At 48.2% G+C, this 20,230-nt stretch overlaps 1 protein-coding gene across 1 annotated transcript; it reads left to right on the plus strand.

Annotated features, from left to right (window-relative positions):
• Positions 1-286: 286 nt before the first annotated feature.
• Positions 287-3,764, plus strand: LOC146187850 (uncharacterized). The gene is made up of 2 exons (XM_084604936.1): positions 287-3,145; positions 3,679-3,764. The coding sequence occupies exons 1-2, from the start codon at positions 499-501 to the stop codon at positions 3,762-3,764; spliced, it is 2,733 nt and encodes a 910-aa protein (XP_084461062.1). The 5' UTR covers positions 287-498.
• Positions 3,765-20,230: the final 16,466 nt, after the last annotated feature.

Genomic DNA, 20,230 nt, shown 5'->3' on the forward strand with positions numbered 1-20,230 from the left:
CGAATGCCAGCAGATCAGGAACTCAAATGTGATTGGACTTTGACAAAATAGAAAATTCCCCAACTAGGTACTTGGGGACAAAAAAGTTGTTAAAAACGAGAGCACGAGTGCTCTCCAGTGTGTACCTTCTCAGATTCACCATGTAAATAAACCTTCGTTAAGTTCTCTCTAACTCTCGGCCAGTCTCTGCTTGGGTGACCACCGCCCAATATTGAAGTGCATGCAGCCCGACGTCTGACTCGGCTTTTCGCTACCCGTTGGTCCGCTACCGGAGCAGTACCAACGCAACAGCTGGTGGCAGCGGTGGGATGGACTCCGCTGGAATCATGGTTGCAAGGTTCGGTGAGTGCTTGGCTTTTCTTCACTGAGGTTTTACCAGGCTTTGTAGTAAGTAAGTTTACAAAGGTGGTGGGAATTGTTTATCGTTAGCACGGGACTTGAAAGTACGTGACGATAAGAGATTTCTAAAAGGAAGAAATTGCAGCACTCGGGATAACCATGAATTTGAAAGTGTTGAAAAAGCCACTTTTGCTGGAGTTGGCCAAAAGTCTGGGTTTGGATCTTCAGGACCAAACGAGAAAGCCAGATATCATTGAGGCTATTGAGGCACTTGAGGCAGACGACGATGAGCTCTCGGAATGCCTGGAGCTGATTGCTGAGAGAGAGAAATCAAAGAGGGAAGCAGAAGAAAAAAATGAGAAACGCATGGCTGAAGAGAGTAAGCGCTTAGAGCAGGAACTTGAGCTGAAGCGTCTCGAACTGCAGGTGCTAAAAGCTCGAAATGAAAGTGATGAGAGCGTAGCATCGGGCACAGTAGAACGCAAGTCGTTCCGCATGAAAGACCTTATGCAACCTTATAGGAAAGGAGAGGACATAGGTCTGTTCTTGGTAAACTTTGAGCGCACGTGCGAGAAGGCAGGGTTTAGCAAAGCAACTTGGCCACAGTGCTTGCTGACACTGTTGCCTTGTGAGGCGGCAGATGTGATAGCCCGCTTGACTAAAGAAGATGCAGATGATTACGATAAGGTTAAATCTAGTCTGCTCAAAAAGTATAGAATGTCAGCGGAAGCTTTCCGGCAAAAATTTCGCAAAGCTAAAAAGGAGAATGATGAGTCGTACCCGGAGTTCGCGTATAAGCTTATGGCTAACTTGGGGGAATGGCTCAAAGAAGCTAAAGCTTATGACGAAAGCCAAAAAATGTTGCAATGCTTCGGACTCGAGCAGTTCTACTCTTGCTTGCCTGATGAAGTAAGGCATTGGGTGCAAGACAGGCCAGAAGTTGCGACTGTTTCGAAGGCAGCAGAACTGGCAGAAGAGTTCGTCTCGCGCCGTGCGCTGGACAGGACGGAAAGCCCTAAATACCAGAATAGGAAAGCAGCTGGATGGAGAGGGCAGCCTGTAGAAGAGAGACAGCAAGCACGAGGCGTAGACGTCTCAGAAAGAAGTGTTATCGTAAGAGAGGAAGCACTTGAAGCAGAAAACTGTCAGAAGAAAGCTTTTGAAAAGAGACGGCCATTGGTTTGTTACAACTGCCAAAAGCCGGGACATTTAGCTGCGGCTTGCAAAAGCCCAAAGATTGTTTGCTTGTCAGTGAACAGCAACAATGAAAGTATGCGGCTTTTAGAGCCATACTTACGAGATCTCGTCGTGAACGGAAAACCGTGTCGCGTGCTTCGAGATTCGGCGGCTACAATGGATGTAGTTCATCCTTCGTATGTAGAGCCAGAAAATTTCACTGGAGAGTGCACATGGATTAAACAAGCGGTGGAAGCAAATAGCGTGTGCCTTCCAATCGCTAATGTCAGCATTAAAGGTCCATTTGGCGTACTTCGCACAGAGGCTGCCGTGTCAGCCAGTCTGTCGAAGCAGTACCCCTATCTTTTCTCGAACAGATCTGACCAACTGTTACAGCAGAAGGGACTAGTGTTCGGAGAGGGGGCTGCCCAAGGGTTGACTCGCTCGAAAGCAAGAAACTGGACTGCTAAAGCCAGCACACTGGAAGCGTCAGGTGGCGTTGATGCGGCAGAACATGAGCCGTTAGACACGACAGAGGCAATCCACGCGCCGACTAACGAGGATGGTATGGAGTTTAAAGAGGCCTGCGGTGAGCTTCTCATAACACCGGCATCTGACAGCTTGCAAAGATTGCTGGGGGTGGACCGATCGTCCCTGATAGCCGAGCAAAGAGCCGATTCCACACTGCAGAATCTTAGGCACATGAAGAGTAAAGGTATCGCGAAGAAAAACGTGATATTCTTAGAAAGGTCCGGAATACTTTATCGAAAGTATCGTGATCGCAGAGGAGTGCAGGTCGACCAATTGGTCGTACCAAAACGCTACCGCGGTGATCTTTTGCACTTGGTTCACAAGAGCTCCCAGTCAGGTCATTTAGGGCTCAAGAAAACAAAGAATCGGTTGTTGCAGGAATATTACTGGCCGGGATGTTTTCGGGAGGTGGAAAATTTTGTAAGGACCTGCGACACATGTCAACGGGTGGGCAAGCCGGGAGATAAGGCGAGAGCCCCAGTGAAGCTAGTGCCTGTGATCACGGAGCCATTTCGACGACTCGTGATCGACACTGTTGGTCCCCTTCCAAGGACTAAGACTGGTTGCAGCCACATTTTGACAGTAATCTGTCCTGCCTCCAAGTTTGCTGAGGCAGTGGCCCTGAAGGAGTTAAGCTCAATGGAAATTGTGAACGCACTCATGTCCATTTTCGCACGGGTTGGGTTTCCCGCTGAAATACAGTCAGATCAGGGGACTGTTCTTACCAGCGCACTGAATACAACTTTCCTGGAGAAGTGTGGGATTAAATTAATCCATAGTTCAGTGTACCACCAGCAGTCCAACCCGGTAGAAAAGATGCACTCGGTAATGAAACGCATACTGAGAGCCCTGTGTTTTGATCGCAAAACCGACTGGGATGCCTGTTTGCATGCAACAATGTTTGCGCTGAGAACCGTGCCTCATGAGGCCACGGGGTTCTTGCCGGCCGAAATGGTCAACGGCCGCTCCCTGCGATCGCTACTACGCTTTCTTCGGGAATCGCGTGAGGGCAGGGAAGAGAACCCTACGGTGGTGGAATACGTGCTCACGCTGCTTGAAAGGTTGCACAAGGGGCAGGAGCTCGCGGGATGCGAAATGAGTAAAGCGCAGGTGAGGGCCGAACAGTGCAATGACCGAACAGCGAGATCACGCTGTCTTGAAGCTAGAGACGCGGTAATGGTGCTAAAACCGTCCGAGAAAAATAAATTGGAAGTACAATGGGAGAGCCCAGCGGAAGTCATTCAGAGACTGTCCGACACGCGCTGTCTAAATAGCCTGCCCGGAAAGCGAAAGATAGAGCCACGGTAAACCTAACGGCATCTGCCGATGACTTAAGTCGATGCTTTTGGTGTTATCGATAGCATCGGTGAGTCTGGCTTGGGTATGTTTTTTTTCCTGGCATACGTTTGCATTATTACCATTTTATTTTAATCTTGAACATTGTGTTTGTGGGAATGAAGAATGTTCTGGTTGTTTCAAGTGCTGAAGTAATAGTAAAAGGATTAAAGTAATATTGGTATGAGAGCCTGGTGGATCTCGTGGAGAGAGTCCTGGCGCTTGCCGTCTTTGCGGCTGTGATTTTCGTGTGGTTCAAACTGATGCTGTCTTTCCTGTGAATGAACTGGTCTGCAGAGAGCAAGAAACCCTCCATAGTCTTGACAAGAAGCAACGAGGAGCTGCAGAGACCGTTGGAGGCAGCAGAGCATCAGCAACAGTGAACCCAACCAGAACGACATCGTGTATCCCTCTGGACAATGGTTGCTGACCTTTGTGCATCGGGATCTTCAACCGCCGCCGGAGAAGCTGTTACGTTTCGAACTTCCCGAGTAACGAGACGGTGCACGTGTCGAGATGGGCGTCCGTTTTTCTAAGAAGACTGCACGCGACCACCTCGGAGTTCGTGGACCAGAACCACCCAGGACGCAGCAACGCGGTGTCGCATATCGGCAGCGACGGCAGCAGTTGCCCCAGTTTGTGTCCGGAGGACTGTGCGCAGAGGCGCTAACGAATTCGCCGAAGAGCGGGCGCGCCTGTGTTTGGAAACAGAGAGCCGCGGCGCCTGCGTGTTAGCACCGAGGAGAGAGAGCGGGTCATCTCCCCCCCGTGGAGAAGAACGGTCACCGCATTCCTTTCCCGCGGAGTGCTCCCGCGCGAGGGGTCCGCGTGGGTGGCGCGCGGTTCCGACCTTGGACAGCCAGCAAGCCTCCTTGGGACCCCCATGCCTGACTTCCCCCGGCGGAGTCGCCATCGTGCCGCTAAAGTGGAAAGAGTGCGCTGGGAGGACGTTCTAGTGGGCGGTTCCCGAATGCCAGCAGATCAGGAACTCAAATGTGATTGGACTTTGACAAAATAGAAAATTCCCCAACTAGGTACTTGGGGACAAAAAAGTTGTTAAAAACGAGAGCACGAGTGCTCTCCAGTGTGTACCTTCTCAGATTCACCATGTAAATAAACCTTCGTTAAGTTCTCTCTAACTCTCGGCCAGTCTCTGCTTGGGTGACCACCGCCCAATATTGAAGTGCATGCAGCCCGACGTCTGACTCGGCTTTTCGCTACCCGTTGGTCCGCTACCGGAGCAGTACCAACGCAACACCAGTGATTGCTTCATGTCCCTGCTTGAAATATATCTTCACTCCACAGCCATTGATTTTAACCAAAGGCTTTATTTGCAAATAGGAGTAATGTGCTTTGGTTCGTCTTTCGCCCTTTCTTGACTGAGATCTCTTTACCCTCTATTGACAAGCGGATCTTTACGCAGCTAAATGGGACACCTGTTAAGCGGGTTTTTGTTTTGTTGATGATTATTTTGTTGTAGTTGTTGAGACTACACCTTTTTAACTTTGACGAATAGTGCTGATATTCTTAACATAGAGACATTTCTCAATTCCTTACTTTCACTCGGCATCTGTCTCAAGGGGGCTAAATACAGTTTCTGGACGTTCAGTTCGACTTCTGTGGTAAAGATTATGTGTACTGGATGTACAAACCGAGATCCAGAAAAATCATCTTGCTATTCAGCAGCGCCAATTCAAAGCTGGTAAAACGAAGCATCGCCTTGATGTGCTTACACGCCGCTCTCTGAAAGTCTTGCAAACACTGTTTGCAGGCTGGCTTTGATAAAGATCTTAAGACTGGACAGTGTTGGTTATCCGTGCCTCTTAGTAACAGCTGTGGGAGAATCATTGCTGCAAAAAATCAAACTCACTTCCAGCGGTGAGCAGCCATGTAAGCTGAATGATAAGAGTCCTGTGGCTGTAATTCCATACATGCACAAAATAGCGTACAACATCAATAAGACTGGCGGACGATATGGAGTGAACATGGTGTTTGCAGCGCCATGTAAGCTTTCAAACATCTGCTCCATGATGACTAGAACAATCATGAAATTGCGCTATCAAGCACGGGCTTCGGTTTATTGAGTGGCAGTGTGATACCATCTATCAGACACCGCGCAAGTGCGGGCGTGTCTACATCGATCAGACTGGCCGATGCTTCAGTGAGAAAGCAAACGACCACATACAGTCAATAAAAAGCAATGAAAGGAGGAACCTCCCCGATCACTGCAGAGATTGCAAACAGTGCAAACCAGTGCTCGAAGAGGCATTGTTTATCGTCAAAGGCAGAGAGCGAGTAAAAAGGAAAATAATCGAGGCGTATCATGTACAGAAAGCTGGGCCCTTGTGCATACGCACGTCGTCGGTAAAGCTTAGCGATCAGGAACCAGGTTTTTCAGACGGTCACATTTAAATAATGAAAATGCAATTTTATCGGTTTTTTTGTTTACCATGTTCTAACTTTGATCATGTGCGGTTCCTGAAAATGAGCTACTTCTTTCTTTTTCTATCGGGATTCGTTTTTTTTTTGCACCTTGTTTTAGCTGCATCGTGTATTTGCTTTAGCATACCATTTGTCTGGTCTTTTGTCACAACATCGAATTTTATTATATTTCTGCAATGTATTTTATCTAATGTACATACATTGGCGTATAAAAGGCGGTGTATTCCGAAATAAACTCATTGGGAGCTCAGTTCTATAGATCTTCTTTTTCTGTGTTCGTCTCCTTGCGTCGTTCGATTGGTTAAGAAAATTTGAAACCTAGGCGCAGCTTTGGTTTTACCAGTCCTCACTTTCTCTTACAGCTGTGTGTGTTGAACTAAATTAATACGTTGAGAGCTTTATTCTTGTCACGAACGTAGTGCTTTTACGTCCGCAATGTCAATTTTCCCGCAAGGCTGCCGTTATGCGATTCTCGTGGTATCTGTAATTGAAATCATTAAAGGTTAGAGATCTCCCCATACATACAATTACATTCATCCTTTATTTCAGTTGCATTATACATGCTGTGCTCAATAGCTTGAAGCTACAGGGCTAAAATAAACCTTTAAACACAGGTGATCTGGCAGCAGCATAGAACAGTACAGTCGATTTTTTCTTTGTTTTGTACGTAGTGAATTCAGGTTATTTGCTCCATGTACTAAATATTAACTTTAGACAATAGATAGGACTTAGTGTCGAAGTGCCTCTTCAGAAACCCCTGTTCTATTATTGTCTGTAAGGAAACCTTAGTGTACCCCGTTTCCCAATTAAACAAAAATGACGACAAACATAGATACCGAAACTGTTACCAGCTCATTCACACGCCGAAATTGTGCTGCTCTCAATACGTTTTATTCGCACGAAACAAGCTAGAATCTTGATAAGTGGCCTCCGTGCAGAATAATGGGTGGTATGCTGGCGATCCCCTTCATGGAACACTGCCTTGTCGTGGCGGAGGAGCTTGCGAAACTCGATGAAGTCGTGAGCTCTACTGTGTAGGGCCAGCCAAGATAGACAGGTCACTGCAGAGTTCTGACAAAATGTGATTCACTGGAGAAGGTAATGGCAACCCACTCCAGTATTTCCTGCCAAGAAAACCCTATGGCCAGTCACAATAGCATTAATGATATGGCGCCGGAAGATGAGCCCCCCAGTTTGGAAGGCGTCCCAAATGTTACTGGGGATGAACAAAGAGCAATTCCTAGTAGCTCTAGGACGAATGAAGCGGCTGGCCTAAAGCCAAAAGGATGCTCAGTTGTGGATGTGTCGGGAAGCGACCGGAAAGTCCGATGTTGGAAGGAGATATATCACATAGCAACATGGAATGTAAAATCTATGACGCAAGTTAAACTGGATGTCGTCAAGCGAGAAATGGATAGATTGAACAATGATATCTTGAGTATCAGCGAGCTCAAGTGGACCGGAATGGGAGAATTTAATTCCGGCGACCACTGTTTTTTATTGTGGGCACGAATCCAAGAGAAAGAATGCGGTCGCTCTCATAGTAAACAAAAGAATGGGCAAAGCAGTGCTAGGGTACAACCCCAAAAACGACCGAATAATTTCACTCCGGATCCAAGGTCACCCTATCAACGTAGCAGTTATCCAAGTCTATGAAGCAATCACTACTGCTGAAGAAGCTGATGTTGACAGATTTTATGCGGACCTGCACTGCCTTTTAAACCGCACTCCATCATCAGACGTCCTTTTTCTCATAGGAAACTAGAATGCTAAGGTGGGGAGTGAAGAAATATCCGGAATTACAGGAAAATTCGGTCTTGGTGAGCCAAATGAATCTAGGCAGAGGCTTGTAGAGTTTTGTCAAGAAAACAACCTGACCATAGCGAATACTCATTTTCAACAGCACAAGAGGCACCTGTACACATGGACTTCACCGGACGGTCTGTACATAAATCAGGTCGATTATATTCTTTGCCGGCAGAAATGGAGAAGCGCTATAAAAGCAGTAAAAACAAGGCCTGGGGCCGATTGTTGCCCCGATCATCAGCTTCTTGTTGCCAAAATTAAGCTTCGATTGAGGAAAACGCAGAAAATAGAAGGCCTTTCAGGTATGATCTGGATCAAATTCCATCTGAACATGCTGTGGAAGTGGGGAATCGATTTCAAGAATTAGATCTAGAAGACAGAGAGCCTGAATAGATGTGGACTGATGTTCGTGATATAATTCAAGAAGTTGCTACTAAGGTAGTTCCAAAGCAAGAGAAATGCAAGAAATCAAACTGGTTATCTGAAGAGTCTTTGCAAATAGCTGAGCTGAGGAAAGGAGGATGGCAAAAGTTATGGGGGGAAGAGAAAGATAAGAGCTCTCAATGCGGATTTTCAAAAAATAGCAAGGCGAGATAAGAGTGCCTTCCTGAACATACAGTGCCAGGCAGTTGAGGACAACAGCCAATCAAGGAACACAAGAGCTCTGTATAAGACAATAAAAGATATCAAAGGAAGCTTCTGTGCTAAGCTGGGCGTTATAAAGAACAAGCGAGGCAAGGATATAACTGAAGCCTCGGGGATAAAGAAAAGGTGGCAGGAATACACAGAAGAACTATACAAGAAGGACCCGCATGTGCAAACCCAACATAAGACAGTTGTGATTACTGATCTCAAGCCGGGCATCCTGAAGAGTGAATTTGAATGGGCCTTAGCCAGCCTTGCTAAGAACAAAGCTAGCGGAATGGATGGCATTCCAGCTGAGTTGCTTCGAAACCTCAACCATGACGCTGTTAACATTCTGCACACATTATGTCAGAAGTTTTGGACAACCCTGCAGCGGCCACAGGATTGGAGGAGGTCCGTTTACATCCCCATTCCAAAGAAAGGCAGTGCCAAATATTATTCTAACTACCGCACGATCGCGCTTATTTCGCATGCTAGCAAGGTGATGTTGAAAATCCTCCAAGGTAGGCTCCAGCAGTATGTGGATCGGGAGCTTCCGGACGTGCAAGCTGGGTTTCGCAAGGGCAGAGGGACTAGAGACCAGATTACCAACCTTCGCTGAATCATGGAAAAAGCAAGAGACCTCCAGAAACCCATCTACTTCTGTTTTATTGATTATGCGAAAACGTTTGACTGCGTAGATCACAGCAGATTGTGGGAAGCTCTCCAAGAGATGGGAGTTCCAATTCACCTCATCTATCTCCTCAGGAACCTGTATGAAGGGCAAAAGGCCACAGTCAGAACTGGGCATGGTCTTGCAGATTGGTTTCCCATTGAGAAAGGAGTGAGACAAGGCTGCATACTGTCGCCCTGCCTATTTAACCTATATGCTGAGTGCATCATGAGGAAGGCCGGTCTGGTCGAGTCTTCAGCTGGAGTGAAGGTTGCTGGAAAACGTATCAACAACCTTAGATATACGGATGATACCACTTTAATGGCAGAAAGTGAAGTGGAACTCAAGAGACTTCTCATGCGCGTACAAGAAGAGAGTGAGAAATTTGGGTTTAAACTGAACATTAAAAACAAAGATCATGGCGTCTTGCCTTATCAAGTCCTTGAGCATCAAGGGACGAAGTGGAAGCTATGACACATTTTCTCTTTTTTGGTTCCAAGATTACCCCCGAAGGAGACTGCCACCATGAAATTAGGAGACGCCTGCTTCTGGGAAAGAGAGCCACGGCTAGCCTTGACCGCCTAATAAAGAGCAGATACATTAGTCTGCCAACCAAGATCCGTATAACTCGTGCTATGGTATTTCCAGTTGTGATGTGTGGATGCGAGAGTTGGACTGTGAAGAAGGCTGACCGCCGAAGAATTGACGCGTTTGAATTGTGGTGCTGGCGGAGACTCTTGAGAGTTCCTTGGACTGCCAGAAGATCAAATCAATCGATATTCGACCATAAACCCTGACTGCTCATTGGAGGGTCAAATTCTAAACTTAAAGCTCAGCTACTTTGGTCATCTGATGAGAAGAGCGGAGTCGCTGGAGAAAGATTTGGTGTTGGGAAAGGTTGAGGGTCGCCATAGAAGGGGTAGGCAGCGAACGCCATGGTTAGATGTCATCTTCGAGGCGCTGTAGATGAAGTTATGTGATGTTAGGAAGATAGTGAGAGACCGGAAACCGTGGCGTGACATGGTCCATAGGGTCACGAAGAGTCGGACACGACTGAACGACTGAACTGAAATGAACTGATGCTGGCGATGGTTGCTTCGCGTCAGCCCTTTGGTGTCCATGAAATCGCGAGTTAGACCGAGCGCGCTGACATTTGCAATGGCAATAAGACTACAAAGCGGCATTTATATAACTTAGTGGAACATTATTTGTCACTTGTAACCAAAAAAAAAAGAACATATAGTCGCGTTGAACGGTTTTTCTGACGTGGACGAAGACACCATCGCCAACTTACAGGTATATCGCTGCGCTGGGTTGTCTAGCCAAAGCCGCAGTCGTATTCTCTCTCCATGTGATTTTGGTATTTTCGGTGTTTCTTGCTTTAAATGGGAAAAAACAAATTGTACACGTGAGAGCTCTTTATCACTTAGGTGTGGTTTGTGCAGGTGTTCTACAATGTAGCAAATACCATTTAATGTGTAAGGTCCCTATTTGATAATTTAGGTAAATAATGTGAATTAAAACTGACAACAAAAATTTTCGATAGCGCTGAAGATATGTGCTGGCAATATGTAACTGGCTTCATCCTCTTGCCTCTGAAATTACCTTTTAGCTCCTGGATCAAAGTAGCTGGGACACGCAGTATATGTGAAACGTGGTGCACCCCATACTTCATTCCACTTCAGATATCATCCGATAACTCTACAGAAACCGAACCTCAACACTGGTCGCACTGAAGAGCCTTATAATATTTACCTGAGTGACAGCCTTTTATCACATTTAACAGGCTGGAAATTATTTTTCCTGTACAGGATTAAAGCTGTTTTTTTCTACCGCATATATTTAAGTGATCGGAGGGGGAACAGCGTACCCATGAGTGACGTCCTATAATTATGGCAGGGCGCGAAAACAGTCAAGCAATGGCTCGTAACAGAGAAGGAAGAGGGCAGGCACTACGACCAAATAAACGTAGCATTATCAACTCAGCCTAGAAGCTGAAATCCGTAATGAATTGGGGTGGAGCCTCACAAACTTGTAATTCCATTCTCACAATAAATAGGACAGTGGTTAGTTCATACAGCCATCGAGAAGCTCATAACTAGAAAAAGTACCCTGAAATTTTAAAGCCCAAGTCTAAAGTTAGATGTGCCGCGAAAGTGTTGCCTGTGAATTGAAAAACATTTTTTGGATTTGAAAAAAGGGCAAATATTGTGTGAGCGATGCTTCGTTTTCCCTGTAGAGTGAACAAAGCTATTAAGAAATATTTGGCTAAGCAAATAGCAAGTGTACTAGTTGTGCTGCTTACTGCGTGTATTCCAAGGATGAAACCGTTTGTGAATGTATTATTTTGCTACATGTGTTTAATTCAGGGTTTTTATGTTTACAATGTGCCGCTTATCTGGTATCTTCCCTTCCTAACCCTCCGAACACATCCCATGTGTTTCAAACATTTCAGGGTTCTTTTTGTTTTCCTGTAGCGCGTTGTCCTTTCTAGCAGTCTTGTGTTCGTCTGATTTTGCACTAACGTTTCTCCGATACAGCCACCACCTTTAATTCTAGAAGTTCATCGGAATTGATGAATGCGTTTTTATTGCGATATGCTTCATCCAACTCTCTGCCTGTAGCCGCTATTCTCGTCTGTTGATTAGAAATACTTGGCTTTGAGGAGCCGGTTGAATATCTCGCCGTCACAATGGAGGGGACCAATAACGTTGCCTTTTCACTGTTTAAGCAGCGGTAATCTGCACTTAGTTGGCGTCATCAAAAGTGGCAATTTTTCCTCGAAGTGGGTAATGTCAACACATGGATGAAACAGTAAATCAGCTACCATGCCCGCAAATAGAGTGGCCAATTTACTTTAATTATTCAATTAAATTTCATTTTCCGCCTATTCAATTGAGAAGATTAATTACTGGGGCCGAGACTAGGCGCCTCTTTCGCATTACGCTCAGTAGCGGTGGTGCCGTCAGTGTTCTTATTTGGAGGAGAATCATAGTTAAACCATCGTAAAAGTGAGGCATTGCTACATGAGCTGCAGGACTTCGCGCAGCGGCAGCGTATATGCGGCTCAGCAAGAGAACATGTGTCGTCAGTGGTTACTGGGAGAAGGCAGAAAGTTTGATAAAGTTTACCCTCCTCCGTGCGCGCGATTCATGTGGTCGTTTGCTGGGCTTGGCAGAACTGTACAGAGAGGTTCTTCTTAAAGTATGTGATGAAGAGTCAGGCCCTCCTTACTCCACTATGAGCACATCGGACAGATGTGCGAACTCCGCCATGCATATCCATTCCCTTGAGCTTGAGCACTACCCTTTCACTAGCCGGGTGGGGCCCGAAAGCTGGTATTAGCATATTTTTTGTTCACCTCGAACAGCGTATAGGGGTCTCATAGGTAAGGAGGACTGGTTGTTATGCCGGCATTTTTCACTTCTCAAGCTTCCCGCTTAGCAGCTGTCGCCCCACAATACCTAGAGCATGGTGAACTTCCTCACGTATGACATCCGTGAGCATTGGCCATTCTTGAGGAGAAATGGCCCCTGAAACAGTACTTTCTCCAATATCCCGCTACATGAGTTACACACAGCAACTGTTTTTAGTCGTAAAAACAAAAGTGACATCATCCAAGGAAGGCTTTTCGAACAAAACCCAGAACAATCCAGACTTAGAGAGAAGCCTTAGCGCTTTCAGACATTTGTTATCTCTTTTACAATAGCCTAATTGCTTGATATGCATCTTACTTTTTACAGGGAATTTGTCGCCACCCAAGAGATGTTGATTGCTCAATAATTTTGAACATTTCTCGACCATAGGACCTATATTTGTTGAAAAACTATTACGTGAACATTCTAAATTGCAGTTCGGAGCTACCCGCAGGTAACTCCTCTAAATATTGCCAGGGGGCGCTCGGAGCGAAAGACGTTGAAGTGGGGCTCGGAGAAAAAAAGGACGAAGTGAATCGGCTCCGGACTCGCAGGACGAACCAGACGTATTCCACCTGCACCGGCTCTGATAAACTAGCCCTAGTCGCCAACACTGTGACAAATCTGGTGGAGGTCAGGTCTGATGTCCCGTACCCCTCCGCTAAGCAGGAGTGCTGGTCATATATTCGAGGAAACGCCTGTTCACCGCAGTAGCCGCAGGCAACGAGGCCTACCACCTGAGTTTTCCCCATCGGCTATGACTACCGACAGCCACGACGTCGTCGCAATGCCTGGAGCGGCCCCTACTTACGTGACGTTTCAAAACCCCCGCGTCCCAAAGACCTTTCACGGGGACACCTATGAAGATGTCGACGACTGGTTGCAGCACTACGAAAGGGTAGCTACCTTCAACCTCTGGGATGACGCCGCCCGGCTTCGCAACGTCTACTTCAGCCTTGAAGATGGCGCTCGGACATGGTTCGAGAACCATGAAGACCAGCTGTCTTCCTGGAGTGAGTTCAAGCGTCATCTTGCGGTTACTTACGGTAGCTCAGATCGCCGCGAACGGGCCGAACGCGCTCTCCAATCTCGTGTTCAAATGCCTAACGAAACTGTCGCGGCAAATATCGAGGACATGACACGCCTCTTCAAGCGGGCAGACCCTACAATGTCCGAGGACAAAAAGCTGCGCTACCTCATGCTTGGCGTTAAAGAGCAGCTTTTTGCTGGCCTGGTGCGCAGCCCACCTAAAACTGTCGCAGAATTCCTTGCGGAAACATCCACGATAGAAAAAGTGCTTCAGCAGCGAGCTTCGGCACAGAATCGTACCGTCCACGCCACCTCCGTCTCTGCCGAGTTACCATCGCATGGCATGGACGCATCGGCATTACGGGAGCTCGTACGTTCGATTGTGCGCGACGAAATCAGACTGCTGTATGGCGCACCTCAACTAGCTTCTACCTCCATTGCGAGCGTTGTCCGCGACGAAGTGCAGCAAGCGCTCCGGCCTCCGGTTCCAAGCGGTGAACCTCACCCTGCTCCTCCTCTTACGCCACCTGAGTCTCACCGTCCCACATACGCCGAGGTGCTACAATACTCGCCACCCCAGTCGCCGACCCTCATTCCTGCTAACGCAGCTGCACCAACAACACCGGCCCCCGTGATCCAGTACGTAACGGATTCCCGACCATCTAGACGGAAAGCAGACGAGTGGCGTACCCCCCACCGACGCCCTTTATGCTTTCACTGCGGCGAACCGGGTCATGTCTATCGGCGCTGTCCCTGCCGTCGACTTTGCCTCGAAGGTTTTTCCGCCGATTCTCCGCGGCCTCGCTACGGCGAATGGCCCCGAGCCGTTGAAGACTTCGTCAATGACCAGCGCCGTGGTGTTCCGTCTCGTCTGCGGCAATCTCGATCACCGTCGCCCAGGGCTCGCCCTTCGCCATCTGCTGCGAGGTCCTCATGGGCAGCGCAGGGCCGATTGCCCAGCCCCCAGCGGGAAAACTGAAACCAGCGACCTTCGGGGGTAGGCTCGCTGGACATCGCTGCGCGGGAGACCCCCCAACGACGCGGACACGGAAAGACCACTAATCGACATTGGAAAAGTCCGCGGTTGCCGATTATAACGCTACCTCGACGCCACCACGACGCACCCGCAACGACGACGAATTGCCGGTGGAACCGACGACGCACCAACGCACCCGCAACAACGACGATTTGCCGGTGAAACAGACGACGCAACAACGCACCCGCAACAACGACGAATTGCCGGTGAAACAGACGACGCAACAATGCACCCGCAACAACGACGAATTGCCGGTGGAACAGATGACGCGACAACGCACCCGCAACGATGAAGAATTGCCAGTGGAACGGACACCGCAACAACGCGCCTGCAACAACGACGAATTGCAGGTGAAGCATACCGCGTACACCGACGCAGAGCACTCAAACACTCAGAAGCCTCATATTCGCGAGCAGCTGTCGTTGGACATACCAGTAATACTGGATGGCCGCCATGTTCGAGCTTTGTTCGATACTGGCGCTGATTATTCTATTTTGAGCAGCCAGTTTGCCGCGATTCTCAAGAAGGTTTTGACTCCGTGGGCTGGCACACACGTTCGCACTGCGGGTGGTCATCTGGTTACTCCTTTAGGCATGTGCACGGCCAGGGTTCAAACTCAAGAGTCGACATTTGTGGTAAGCTGCCTCGTTCTGAAAAGCTGCTCACGTGACCTAATTCTGGGCGTAGATTTTCTTCGTGAATATGGCGCGGTTATTGACCTCCGGGATTTTAAGGTCTCGTTTTCTACTGAGAAAGCAGTGGCCCTCAGCAGTACACAGCGACCACTCAATGTGCTTCGAGTTTATGCGGACAGTGTCACGCTGCCACCCAAAACCAGCACCTTCGTTAAGTCAAATGCAATGCACTTCACGATGGTGATGCAATAGCCGAAACTAACCTCTCGTTACTGTTGACGCAGGGAGTCTGCGTGGCTCGCAGTTTGATCCATCTTAACTGTGGTCAGTCCAGGGTGCTTGTTACCAATTTTTCGCACGAGTATCGACACCTTTTTCGGAATACTTCCGTAGCTTTCGCGGAACGCATATCTGAAGTCTCCGAGTGCTTGCCCACAGAAACCGTGCCACCGCCCACATCCCTCGACAACCTCGACATTAGCTCAGAGCTATCGGTGAGCCAGCGTGAACAGCTGTTTTCATTGTTACTCGAATTCAGAGAGTGTTTTGCATCATCGTCAAAAGTGCATCAGACTCCCATTGTCAAGCACGAGATCGTGACGTTCGATGATGTGCGCCCAATTCACCAGCACCCCTACCGCGTCTCTTCGACCGAGCGCGAAGTTATTAAGTCACAAGTTAAACAAATGCTCGAAGATGATGTTATCCAGCCTTCGAATAGCCCATGGTCTTCCCCAGTCGTTCTAGTTAAAAAGAAAGACGGCACGTTACGTTTTTGCGTCGATTACCGCAAGCTGAACGCCGTAACCAAGAAGGATGTTTACCCCTTGCCGCGGATTGACGACTCTCTCGACCGCCTTCGGCGTGCGAAGTACTTTTCGTCAATCGATCTGAAAAGTGGCTACTGTGTTACGACCGTGCATCCGCATTTGCGCGCTCTATTGTTCGCCTGTGGGCATGGATAAGTGCTGTGGATATGTGCTGTTGGTACAAAGGCTCTAAGTGAGCCTGTTTCCATAAATCCTTTGTGTAAGCCTGTTTTGCCTTGTGAAAACCCTGCAAATGCCAAATTGACCCTGTCAAGAGAACGTCTAGAAAATTACAAAGGAATGTCGTCCTGCGGGAAAAAGCCGGAGGTGCTTTCTTTCTTTTGTTCACCCTTCCAGTCGAGAAGCGCCATCGTCCAGTGAGGAATGCCTACTATCTAAAGGAGACGACAGAGTGACATGTCCGCTGACTTGCAGGACAAGAAAGGAGCATGACGCATACGGCCATTAGATGATTTCCCGGGAATGCAGGAAAGATTTGCAATTGCCGGAAAGGGACAATGCTGGAAGCGTATGCGGCGCGCACGTGTACTTGGGTTTCTGAGAAGTAAATCCACTGGCCGGAACCAGCCTATCGATTCTTGGCTGAAGAATAGAAATGTACCTCCTCGCCGTTCCCAAGCTTTTCCCGCCAACAAGTGACCAGGCTCAACGAAACAATGCCGGGCCAGTCAGTGCTTCAGACCATCAGTGCAGTGATGTGTTCGATTGGATGCCGATATCTGAGGGGCGTGCCCTGGATTTGGTTGGTCAGCATCTTCAGAGAGGGGCTGGACATAGGGGGTTTTAAGGACGCTGCAGAGCACGAAATGTCGCTCTGAGCCCTGGGTAAACGGCTCATCCAGATGCTTCTCGCTATGAACTTTTAACGCTTGCCATTTTGCTGATGTACCCTTCTTTTTCTTGTAAATAATCATGTAAATAAGTTTTCTCAAAGTGCCAGTAAACCTGCTTGTACATATTTCACCAACTTCGAAGATTCAATCCTACTTCAACCCCGAGTCTCTGCACGCTACCAAGTGAAGGCCGGGTCGACGTAGCCCCAGCGTCACGACAACTGGTGAACAGCGTTGGGATCTGAATCTACAAGCCACAACATCTGGTGATTGGAGGTGGATCTGAAGCTACAAGCCACATCTTGTGATCGGAGGTGGCATCCCAAGCAACAAGCAGGAGCAGCAATCGGCCAACAAGAGAGCAGCTCGGAACATCGATCGCATGTGTGGGTGAGTGCTTGGCTTTTCTTCTGATGTGGACCAGGTTCTAGAACAGGGTTAGAGTTTAGAACTGGTAAAAAGTGTTGAAACGCCTTTAGGTTTGGTAGTTTGCACTGTTGTTTTGGAAGTAGCCGACACTCGGAGCGATCATGGACCTACAAAAGCTGCAGAAACCGGAACTGTTGCAATTGTGCGAGGAATTGGGAATTGATACAAGTGGTTTGGCACGAAAACCTTTGATTATAAAGGCAATCACAGATTTGGGAGCCGATGATGAGGAGCTCAGTGAAGCATGGAACCTCATCGCCCAAAAAAAGGAGGAGCAGCTCAGACAGCAGAAAGAGCGGGAAAAAGAGGAAAAGAGGCGTGAGCGTGAACTTGAGAGGGAAAAAGAGGAAAGGGAGCACGAACGTGAGAAGCTTGAAAGAGAAGCAAAAAAGCTGGACCAAGAAATTGAGCTCCGGAAATTAGAACTAGAGTTGAGCAAGAGGTCGGGCGATTGTCCCCAGCTAGCGGTACCTCGTCTCAACAAGGAGGCAGATTTCAAGATGTCAAAGTACATGCAGCCATATGTGATATCAGGGGATATCGGTCTGTATCTGGCTAACTTTGAGCGAACCTGCGAAAAACTTTCCTTCCAGCGAGACACTTGGTCTCAGAGATTATTGACGGTTCTGCCCTGCGAGGCAGCGGAGGTTGTCGCGCGGCTAAGCAAGGAGGACGCGGACAACTACGAGAAGGTCAAAGCTTGCCTTCTGAGAAAGTATAGGCTTAGCGCCTAGGCGTTCAGACAACGTTTTCGGAACGCTACTAAGTCCAGGGACGAGAGTTACCCTGAATTCCTGTACAATTTAAGAGTTAGTTTGGGCGAGTGGCTAAAGAGCACTGATTCCTACAGTGATAGGGACGCTGTAGTCGAGCGAATTCTTTTGGAGCAGTTTTATAACTGCCTCCCAGAAAAAGAAAGAAATTGGTTACAGGACCGAGGCGAAATTAAGTCGGCAACTGAAGCTGCCGAACGTATTGAGGAGTATGCTTCGCGCCGACAATTCAGCAACCCAGCAGTGGATAGGCCCCGCAATCCCAAGTTGAGTGTGAATAACCGTCAGAAAAAGCACTTTACTAGATTTGCAAACGAAGAAAGGAAGGCTTCTTCAGACAAACGCCCTAGAAAGGACGGCAGTGAGAAAAGTGGGGAAGTGACCAACGCGCAGAACACAAAGAACAAGCTTGAGGCTAGGAAGCCGCTCACATGCTTTAGGTGTAATGAGCAGGGTCATATTGCCGTCAACTGCCGGAAAGAAAAGTTTGCTTTCTCGTATGTCAGTGACTTCGATGAAAATATGCAGCTTTTGGAACCCTACCTGCATGACCTAGTAGTCAACGGGAAGCCTTGCAAGGTACTGCGCGATTCGGCCGCAACGATGGATGTTGTCCATCCGGCGTATGTGTCGCCTTCCGACTATACCGGGCAGTGTGCATGGATCCGCCAGGTAGTGGAGGAACAGAGTGTGTGCTTGCCAATCGCGAACGTGGTCATCGAGGGCCCTTTCGGCAAGTTAACAACCGAGGCTGCCGTTTCAGGAAAGCTTCCTAAGTGCTATCCGTATTTGTTCTCCAACAAATCGGACATGCTACTGCGAAAGAGGGGCATCCTTTTCGGAGACAGAGTTGTGCAAGCCTTAACACGTTCAAAGGCGCGAGAACTAGCTACACTGCTCATTCCAGAAAAATCCACAGCGGAGGAAACGGCAGTTAAAACAGTGGTCGATGCGGAAGATAGCGGGTCAGAAAACTTTGAGAGCGAGGCATCTCAGATAAGTCAACTTGAAAGTGAGCTTGATGAGACGCGGAATGAGGACGTTCTTGAGAATAACCTCTTGCCGCCAGTGTCTAGTAATCTCACGAGACTTTTAAGTGGAACCCGAGAGGACTTAGCTATGGAGCAAGCCGTGGTAAATCTAACGTTAAACCTTCCCGAGGAGATGGGGGACAACTTGATTTGCCTCAGCGGAAAAGGAAGCAACGCTCAGGAGCTTCTCAGAAAGACGGAGCAGAGAGGAGAAATAAAGAAATCCCAGCTGTCCGATCTGGGCGAAATAATAACAGAGTTTGAGGCCTGTTTCGTGGACAGGCCAGGCAGGACTGATTTGACTGAGCACGATATTGAGCTGACTTCAGACGTGCCAGTGCGATCAAGGTGCTACCGATTCTCTCCAAGGCAAAGAGAAATTCTGGATAGGGAAGTAACTCGCATGCTGGAATTGGGAGTAATAAAACCCTCGGAAAGCGATTATGCTTCGCCTATGATCTTAGTAGAAGCTCCAGGTAAAGACCCTAGGCCTGTGGTAGACTACCGAAAGCTAAATTCTCTCACCAGGGATCAAGTGTATCCTATTCCGAATATTGAGGAGAGAGTAGAACAGGTCAGTAGAGCGGCATATGTGACTACGCTGGACCTTACTCGAGGATACTGGCAAGTACCGCTCACTGAACGCGCCAGCAGATACGCGGCTTTCGTCACTCCGACGGGCAGCTACCAGCCAACAATGATGAGTTTCGGGCTCAAAAATGCTCCATTTTGTTTTTCCCGACTCATGGATAGGGTTTTAAAGGGGTGTGAAACATTCGCGGTGCCTTATTTAGACGACATTGCGGTTTTTTCCGACTCATGGGCGAACCATATGGTACCTCTAAGAGCTGTACTGAGCCTTTTGCGTCAAGCTGGACTAACTGTAAAGGCCGAGAAATGTTGCCTGGCAAGGGCGACCGTAGACTACTTGGGTCACAATGTAGGTCAGGGTTTCAGGAAACCCAGCGAGATTAAGATTTCTGCGGTAGCAGACTACCCGCGGCCGAGCACGAAGACGGAAATTCGAGCATTCCTGGGTCTGACGGGATACTACAATCACTACATCCCTAACTATTCAGCTTTGGCTAGCCCTCTGACCGACGCTCTCCGCAAGACAGAACCGACAAATGTAATCTGGGACGAACAAAAGGAAGCCTCCTTCGTAAACCTGAAGGCTGTGCTGATTAGTCGTCCGGTATTGCGAGCTCCAGACTATGCCCGAGAATTCACGGTCCAGTGTGATGCCAGTGATCGAGGGTTAGGTGCTGTTCTCTGCCAGAGAGATGACGACG

The sequence above is a fragment of the Amblyomma maculatum genome, chromosome 5, assembly GCF_055883805.1.
Source record: "Amblyomma maculatum isolate TAMU_Amacu chromosome 5, ASM5588380v1, whole genome shotgun sequence".
Taxonomy (NCBI): Eukaryota; Metazoa; Arthropoda; class Arachnida; order Ixodida; family Ixodidae; genus Amblyomma; species Amblyomma maculatum.